The 9,776-nt window shown below is 46.1% G+C and overlaps 1 protein-coding gene across 1 annotated transcript; it reads left to right on the forward strand.

Annotated features, from left to right (window-relative positions):
- Window positions 1–681: 681 nt before the first annotated feature.
- On the forward strand, window positions 682–9,547 carry LOC136467207 (uncharacterized). Its single transcript, XM_066465806.1, has 7 exons — window positions 682–897; window positions 4,794–4,865; window positions 4,981–5,195; window positions 5,266–5,328; window positions 5,802–6,083; window positions 6,735–6,801; window positions 8,281–9,547. Exons 3-7 carry the CDS (start codon window positions 5,075–5,077, stop codon window positions 9,386–9,388), a joined length of 1,641 nt encoding a protein of 546 aa, XP_066321903.1. The 5' UTR covers window positions 682–897; window positions 4,794–4,865; window positions 4,981–5,074; the 3' UTR covers window positions 9,389–9,547.
- Window positions 9,548–9,776: the final 229 nt, after the last annotated feature.

Here is a 9,776-nt window from a genome sequence, read left to right on the forward strand (position 1 = left end):
CCTCCATTCACTTCCAACTCTCGATCATATGTGAATGAAGTTTGCTCCAATGGATCTTAGGCATTCGTAGGAGCTACCTAGAGCTAGTTTTAACAAGTGTGCATCATACCTAACTCACTAGACTCACCTAGGTCAAACTATCCGTCCATACCCCCTTAATAGTACAGCTAAAGGAAAAACAAAGTCCTAAACTACTATAAGTGTCTCTCCAACTCCAATCGACACTTAGAACTAGTCATCCTTAACCTTGTCATCCATCCTTTAAAAACCGAAACGATTTCCATCGTAGGGGCATGACAACCTTGATTGCCCAATTGATCTCCATTACCATGACCTAACTTAATTATCTCTGCAAAACACACGTTAGTCATAGTAATCTTGTATTGTCATTAATCACCGAAACCCAACTAAGGGTCTAGATGCTTTCACCTGTGACTCTCTTTCTTGCTTTCAGTACTGAACTACCAGTCCTGAGTACCGACTGTGGGCGGCGCAGTCGGCTGCTACACCAATCAATTGGAATAGAAAAAGGCGAAAAAGAAGGGGATTGGTGAGCATATATAAGCTATAAACATGTTCGGCTGGAGCTGAAACGATTGTATACGATCGAGGATTATTACTGCTGGCTGATTTGGTATGAGAGGGGCACTAGCACAGCAGCTAGGCTTGCTTGCTTGCTCCTAGTCGATCAAAATTCGAGCTGACCGACGACCGACCGGCCGTCGACCAGGTTGCCAGAGCTAGGACGACGACAAGGGAAGATGCACGGCGGGGGAGTAGTCACGTTGAGCAGCGCCGGCGCTGGCTACAGCAGCGAGATCACCTTCACGATGGTGATGAGCTGCCTGATGGCGGCCTCCGGCGGGCTCATCTTCGGCTACGACATCAGCATCACAGGTCAGTGCTAGCTGCTGCCGTTTGGTTTGGTTCGTCGATTGGTCCGCTGGATCTACGTACATACACGAGCTGTGATCGATCTTAACCTCGCTCTCTACTTCTCTTGCTCTTTTACTTGTTCATTCATGCGTTGCATCTCCTATATATATTATTCCTTGTTTTGCGGCACAGTTTGGCCCATAGTTCATGAAGTGGCCGGTCTCACATGTCGATTCGATTATTCAAGATGATCTCCCAGACGAGCCTGATGACCAGACACCTGCGACGTTTTAAAGCTAAAGAATTCGATTTCATTCGAAGCTAGCGGCAAATCGCGGAGCGAGCTTTATCTGCACAGCTGCTTGTCGTCCGCGTCCGGCGTCCGGCGTCCGGCTAGTTTATATTTGCCGATCGAGAGGCGAGAGCGATAGGTCCAATGGATACCTGATGGAGGCAAACGACCGAGCTTTATTTGTCCCCAGCTTCTTGTTCGGCTAGCTAGCTAGTTGACGAAGGATCCAACATCCAAGGGAACGGGCCACGGAGGTTCCGTTCTTCCACCTGAGGACATGCTCCTCGTGAGTGCTCAAGGCATCACGATGGATGGTATTGACGGAGGGCAACCAAGGCCCTGTCATTCTCGGTCGTGCACCAATACTCTGCCTTGCTGTCGTATGTAGGAGGGAGTAATGTCTTGCTGTCCTGCTCCGCTAGCAGCTGTAGGCCTACGTCTTTGACTCTTTGTTGCTTTGCCACAAAGTCAGAGGGTGTGAACCAATACCCTGCAAGGAGACTCACATCGCACGTGTGCTGTGGTTAAGGCTCTCAAGACTTCAAGAGTCAAGAGGATGATGCACACCGAGGCGGCTGCTTCGCTTCCTTTAGGTCTTGTTGTGATATATGTACGTGGATCTACGTCCACTTCAAATCACATATGTTGAAGTGGATTGAAATAAAATTTAGTTTAATTTCACTTTAATCCACTTCCACACATACGGATTGAGATGAATGCATACACATTCCAACAATATCTTAATTTGTTGCCTTGCCCACGTGGACGTGTGGTGGATGACTCCCACTCCCAATCCCAACATTCACATCACATCCAACCCAGAGGTGTGATCTGCCATGCTGCATGTCCTTATATAATTACGAAGCTTCCACTTGCTTGCAACTGTTGCAATAATAGGTGTTTGAGTGGCAGCTCCACACACGTACCCTATAATAAAATCCAAAGCTACAGGCATAAGCACACATCAGACAGCATGGTGCTGTGTGCCTGTGTAGAACGAAAAATAACGCATAATGCAAACACACCAAGATATATATGAGACAAGGGGCCCACGAGGGATATTATATGCAACTGCCAAGTGTCACCATCTCCAGCATAAGCAATGGGGTCCTTCCTTCTTTCACGAGTCACGGTCGTGCACTCCGGTCATCGTCTCAAGTTTTCATGGTAAAGAGAAAAAAAGGAAGAAAAAATCCGACTAGCGCAGCACGCGCGCATATGCAAGCTCCAAAGTTCATTCCTCAATCGTTTGCCCATTCTGTTTTCTTATATTAGGAAAAGAAAAGGACACGCGATGTTGGGCCTGTTCGACAGGACTGAAAAATACTATTCCAGCTGATTGTTGTGAGAGAAAAATACTGTTCTGGCAGAACGTGAACAGTGCCCCGCTGAGTGGCCCAGCCAGCAGAATAAGCCAGCCGAACACGCCTCAACATAATATGCTCCAATACTTTTGCGTGAGTGCACGCAATGATGGCTACAGAGGCGCGCTTTTACGTTGGTCTCATGGTCTGGGATGCACTAAATTCACAATAGGATTGTTAGTGCACCTTTTCATACCGACTTCAGTAAACTTTCTAGATATGTTGACACATCAGGGCCTTATATCATATAAATAATAGATGAGATTATTGGTTGCTTAATCTGGAGTCTCCTTCGACTTGGACATTGGATCATCGGATCTAACTCCTCTTAACCAGAGATCCAACTTAGTGGCGGTTTGGATCACAAGCTAAAAAAAATTGTCCATCTTGTAAAAATGGGTTAAATATGAGCTCTCTCTAACCACCCTTATTAGCCCACAATTGGCCTGTGTTTAGCCCTTCTAATAATTGGTATTCAAAAATAGGAGTTAATTGTTAGCCCCTTGGATCTCGTTGGATGGAATGAAACCAGGGGTGGGGGCGGAATCATTATGAAGAGGGTGAAAAACACTTATCGAAGAGAATATTTTTAGCGATTCAAGTTGACATAAGTTCTAGATAGACCCTTATAGTGTCATCATAGCTTTTTAAAAAGGTACCTTCTACATATTACTAATTGTTCCACTATTGCTACTATTGATACTTTAGATCCACTAAGCACTGTTGTTTTGCTTATTGCGAATTTTAGCTCGGCTACTCCTAAGTCCTAACTGAGACATAAATCTCCTACAACTAAAAAGAACAAAACGTGGATATTTTTTTGGTGCGACATTTGTTTTGGTTTGTCCGTCTGCCCACGCCTGCAATCCCGCACCCGTCGCTCCCTCGGTCTGCCTTCCCCTACGATCACCGCGAGTCCACGCCGCACAAAAGGAAACCGCTCCTGTGATTCCTCCGCCCGCCTCCCCATCGTCGCCCACCCGCAGTTGGCCACGCCGCCGCCGCACCCGCCCGCAGCTCGCCGCGACGCAGCCCGCGCCCGCCTGGAGCTGGCCGTGATGCCGGCCGTGCCCACCCTCCATGCGAGTCCAAAGCTCCCCACGACGGCATGGCCCCGCGGCCGGATCCAGATCAGAGGTATTCCCCACTTTCCGCACTTCTTCTTCACGTCACAAGCGACCCCGGACCCCTCGCCGGATTGGATCTCGCGCTTCGTCGGTGCCGGTGTCGGAGCCGGAGATGATGTCGTCATCGTCGGATGCGGCCGTGGCGCTGGAGTTGCAGGAGTCCGAGTGGGAGGAGCTGCGGCGTGAGGCGCGCAAGCTGGAGGGCGACCTCGACGTGAAGCTCTCCTCCTACGCGCGCCTCACCCGCGATGAGCTGGACGCCCTGGGTGTCGGGTTTCGCCACCTGGTCACGTGCACCGGCGTCGTCGCCACGCTTGGCACTGGCCGCCCGCCCATTGTCGCGCTCTGGGCCGACATGGACGTGCTGCCCATCCAGGTACATGCCTGAGTGGTGCTTGTGCTGGCATGTACGTGTTATTCGTGCTACTCATCATTGAACTAATCTTTTCGATTTCTCTCTTCGTCGGATTCAAATCCGTTTCCAAAATTTGAGGCGTGCTAACAAAAGATTATTACTACATAGTACCAGAAATTATTCCAAGCGTGGCAAATTATTAATTTCCTGACGATTCATCTGCGGAGGTGCTTGTTTAATTTTGCCAATTTGTTTTCTTGTCCGTGATAGCATTTTTACTTCAAACATGGTGGTCGTATCTTTTAATTTGTGTGCTTATTAGCCAAGAATGGAAAGCCACCACCCATTGCAGTAGTTGTTTGCATTGTTTCTTGTGTAGGATGAGCAGGGAGATTAGGTTTAGTGTATCTATCCCTGGGAACTGCCATGGAGTTGGGTTTTTGACAAATTTATTAATCTGCGAGATATGAAAATTGCATGCCCTTTTAATTCTTCCCGTTCTGTTCATTTCCAGGAGCCCAATTGAGCCTACAGTGCACTTGTATTGTCTTTTCGGCACCTCTGCGACATGAGCATGGCCTACTGCACCTGTATTATCTTTTCGGCATAAAAAAAAGAAAAACATGACGCATTATGGTGAACATGAGATGTGATCTCTATTTGCTATTTTGGAGGCCAAGATATCATACCATGCACTTGCATTTTTCATGTCTTATTCTGTGGTCAGTATCGTTGTTACTGTAAATTTGACCAGGGATCTATTTCTCATCTTATTTCAGCAAGCAGTACTTTGGTGAGTTATCAAAGCCATCGGCATACTGTGCTCATGCTCTTCATGCAAAGGCCGAAAAGTGAGTTTTCTCCTCTCCTCCAAAATCACCACCTATTTATCCGAGCTTTGAGGATTGAACCAATGGAACATGAGTTGTAGGTTGTTTCACCTTACTAATTTGAGGTACATGCTAGGAGTACCAAAAAGCACCCATCCGACTACTTTTTGCTGGAAAATGGAAATAGTCTGCATGATGTATTGAGGGCATGGACAAATGCTACATTAGACATGTTGCGGTCTGCAATACGGAAGGCACAAAATGCTACATTAGACATGTTGCGGTCTGCAATACGGAAGGCAAAAGACCCAACACCTCAGAAGAGAACATTCAGATGCAAAGCCTGCAAAAGTTTGTTATTCCTCCCCTCATCCATACTTTGCTCAGCTTGCTTAATTGCTTTATCTTGCACACTCCGCAGTGGGAAATTTGCTTTGTTTTGTGATTCGTGTCTTGAGTCCATGGGGGCTAAGAATAATAGCAGGTAACCTTTGTAACATATATGTCCATTCCATTTTTATCAAATTGAAATATTTTTGGTTGTTTGATTTGTATTACCAGATATCGCCGTAGTGTTAGCATGGGCGATATACTATACATTTTCCAGTTTTCCTGACCTTGTGGCCGCATAGAGTGTTCTATTTTTTAAATTTATTGTTTGGTATGTTCTTGCAGGAACTGACTTTATTTGTATAGTTCCATAAATCCATTCACATGTCAGATGATAGTAAAACAATTTTGTAGCACCATTTTTCATGTCTATCATCACTGAGCACCTAGACTTGACACAACTTTGATGACAAGTATTTGTAGGATGAAATCCTTATATATATATATATATATATAATCTAGAGTTTAATTTGATGCAGTTGTCAGTGAAGGATTTTGAGAATAAAATTCAAGTAAACTCTGCTGCTCCTGACTACTGCCATTGGCATTTCCCCTTCTGCTTTCCAGTTGTGATGCCTTCTGATTTCTCTCTTTTTTCTGTTGGATTGAAGAGGGATGCAATAAAGCAAACATATGAAAGGTCGGTCAAAGCTGCTCAAGATTACGGGATCCTAAAAGAGAGCCCATTGTTTGTTTTCTTGTGCTTTGAAAAAAATGATGCTTTCACTTGGTTTCAGTCCAAAAGCCGATCCCTCTATCTCTCCATGCAGGTCTTTGGTCCGAACATTTGTGCTTTCCTTAATATACGCGTGCCTCTGCCGGCCCACCCTGTTCGACGGCGGCACGATGGTATTTTGTTTTTAGAAATTTCCAACAACCAGAATATTTTAGATGATAATTTGGAAAAATAAGAAGTTGGACCAGTTAAACCTGTTTGTCTTTCGATGTTTGATGCCTTCAATAATGTTTGTTCTGGGAGTATCTTTTTGTCTGCGATGGTCTAACTAAAACAAGTTATTTGAGTAGGAATTTTCGATCGAGAAGAACAAGGGAGGTTTACATATTCTTTACCTGGGTTGACCGGATAATGCATTCCATATTTAGCTATTAGTTTTCCTTTTAACATGTTTTGTACATAGGCCAGAGACTCATCTTTAGCAGATAACACTGGTAACTATCTAATATAAAGACGACAGTTTCATTTGGCACTAATGCTTCATATCAGTATATGAGGATGAAAGGAGATTTTGGACGAAAGTGTCTATGGGCTATTGTCCTTACAATAATAGGGTAATAGGTTCAATTGTTTGTTGTTATATCTTGCATGAGTATTTTTTTTTGGAATTATTGCTCAAGATATGAAAGTGTCAGTTTTCTGCTTGTTCTATACACCCTTGCAGTTATTAACTTGCACTGGTAGGATTGTGCCTCTTCCTCTATAGCTCAGAACAAGACGAGAAAGTGCTAACATCATTTCTTCTTCTTGCTCGACACATTCAGGTAGTGGAGGTTATGCAACAGGTCATTGGAGTTCAGGAACACCTTGTTTGGCTGTGGCTGAAATCGTGTGAGAGATCTCCTTACACCTTCAATCTGCTTCAGGGCAAGGAAACCAGGGTTGTTTGCTATGGGCTTCACCAATCAGCTCGGCACTCTTAGGCTCTCCCTGTTCATAACAATCTTTCTAGGACACTGATGATTCCCCATGGTCTTGCAAATCACACAATTAGTAATGTACTCAGTTCTAAGTCCCCTTGGTTAATTATGATTTAGCATTTTTGCAGCGCTTTGGTTGCTGCTGCCTGTTGGTCCTTATATTCTAAGCCTCCTAGCAAGGAAATTAAAGCCAGAACAACATCTTGGGCAGGGAACACATGATCTGTTTTTTTCTTGGAAAGTGTTTTGAGATACTGTACGCTTTCATAATCAAAGATGGATGCATATCTGAGTTAAAAGATGTATGCATATCTGGCGGCTAAAAGCTGGACTTTTGGCCAAACCAACAAGGAATCTGTACTGGAATCCTCGTTAGTACCAGTTTACAGATGTTTGAATTGCTTTGATTCTATTTTGGTTTGGCCGTGGGATTTATTTTATTAGAGCTTTATCTCTCGACCATATATGAGATGGATACTTCTTTTTATCCCCTTCATATGCACAGTTCCACTAAAAGAATGCATTGGTACTCTATTTCTTGAGTAATAGTCGGCTAATGTTTGATTTTCAGTAAAAATTGACATAATCCGCTCATGTTTGATTCCTTGCCGGTTGTTATTATTTTTAATTCCTTAATCACCCGTGCCCCTTCATCTCTTGTGTCTTTGTTTGGTTGTTTTCATAAGCATATCTGAAATGCCGCTGTGGTTTTAACACGAGCACTATACGTTTTGTTACCGATGCATATATTTTCTTTTGAATGTTTGATTTGTACTATCGAAGGTCGCCATTGCATTAGCACGGGTATTTAATTTCACAATATTGTTATTTTATCATGCGATCCATGTATTTTTAGTATAAAAGTTTAGTTGTCCCGTATCAACGTTAGGGCACACTACCTAGTGATTTAATAAAATAATAAATAATTGTTGAATTTTGAATTTATTGATCATATTCGTGAGTATATTGATTGATTGAATGAATGGTTGTGGAGTATTTATTATCTAGAGGTTTCCATATGTGTTTGTGTATTTGTGTTCATAGAAATTTCGTACTACTATGTTTGTGTACATAACTAATTGAGAATTCTCATTCTCATGTTTCTAGTAAAATCACTTAAATAAAAAGATACTATTATATCCTGCTATAGAGTTTTTTAAGCTTCTTCACCGTTGCTGAATAGTTTAGCTCGCTATTTGAAACCTTATTTAACATGCATAAGAATTTTTTTTCTTCACTTCTAAGAGATGATACCTTAATTTGGCACTACGTACATGATCGGTGAAATGTAATCAGTACGATCGCAGACCGTTATGAACTGTTTTGCATACCACTTGATGATCAAGTGATTTAGCATGCTTAATTGAGAACGCGATGGTGAAATTTTCAGGTGGGTTGACGCAGATGGAGTCGTTCCTGAAGGCTTTCTTCCCCGACATCTTGGAGAAGATGAACAACGCGACGCAGGACGAGTACTGCATCTTCGACAGCCAGCTGCTCACCACATTTGTCTCGTCGCTGTACCTCGCCGGCATGTTCGCCTGCCTGGTCGCCGGCCACATCACCAAGAAGATTGGGCGGAGGAACTCGATGCTCATCGGGGCCTCGCTCTTCTTCGTCGGCTCCGTGCTCAACTGCACCGCCGTCAACGTGGCTATGCTCGTCATCGGCCGCGTCCTCCTGGGCTTCGCCGTAGGGTTCACGAACCAGTCTGCGCCGGTGTACCTGCGGAGGTGGACCGGCGGTACGAGTCCGGCGCGTTCCGGCGCATCGTCCAGCGGGAGTACCGCCCGCACCTGGTGATGGCCATCGCCATCCCGGTGTTCTTCGAGCTGACGGGCATGATCGTGGTGACGCTCTTCATGCCGCTGCTCTTCTACACCATCGGGTTCACGAGCCAGAAGGCGATCCTGGGGTCCATCATCACCGACGTGGTGAGACTGGTGTCCATCGCCGTCGCCGCGGTGGCCGTGGACCGCGTCGGGCGGCGGTCGCTGTTCATGGTGGGCGGGGCCATCCTACTGGCGTGCCTGGTGGCCATGGCGTGGATCTTCGGCGCCCAGCTGGGCACCGACGGCGAAAAGGCGATGCCGCGGCCGTACGCCGTGGCGGTGGTGGCGCTGGTGTGCCTGTTCACGGCCGGCTTCGGCGTGTCGTGGGGCCTGCTCAAGTGGATCATCCCCAGCGAGATCTACCCGCTGGAGGTGAGGTCGGCGGGGCAGGGGATGAGCGAGGCCATCTCGCTGGCGCTCACCTTCGTGCAGACGCAGTCCTTCCTCAACATGCTCTGCAGCTTCAAGTACGGCGCCTTCACGTACAACGCGGGCTGGGTAGTGGTCATGACCGCGTTCATCTTCTTCTTCCTGCCGGAGACCAAGGGCGTGCCCATCGAGTCACTCCGCGAGGTGTGGGCGCGCCACTGGTACTGGAAGCGCTTCGTCAAGCTGCTGCCGCCGCCGCCGCCGTCGGCGCCAAAAGTGGTGGATGGGCCGGTTTGAAGTTTGAACAGAGCGCGTTAACGTTGTTGGTTGTACTGGACTGGGTGGGCCGGTCCGTGCCTGATTCAATCGGTCCGTGCCTAATGGCTAGCAGTAGCAGTACATTAGAATATCTGACGTGCGCTCTAGTGTCTAAGTTTGATTTTTTTTTCCCGTGATCGTGCCTGGGCACATATTTTATTAACAAGAATAGAGTTTGTTACAGGAGGCGGGCACGACGGTAATTCGGGGTTACCGAGGGCTGACCGAAAGCGAGCACGAAGGCACACAAGGTTGTAATTACGTCATACAAATTTCGCGATTGTTGTTGCAGGGCTCAAATTAACGCCATCAGTGCATCGAGGTGCTTGTAGCCCGCCATGCACCAAGCATCAGCTTCTTCCTGGAT

The sequence above is a fragment of the Miscanthus floridulus genome, chromosome 7 (genome assembly GCF_019320115.1).
Source record: "Miscanthus floridulus cultivar M001 chromosome 7, ASM1932011v1, whole genome shotgun sequence".
NCBI classification, from domain to species: domain Eukaryota; kingdom Viridiplantae; phylum Streptophyta; class Magnoliopsida; order Poales; family Poaceae; genus Miscanthus; species Miscanthus floridulus.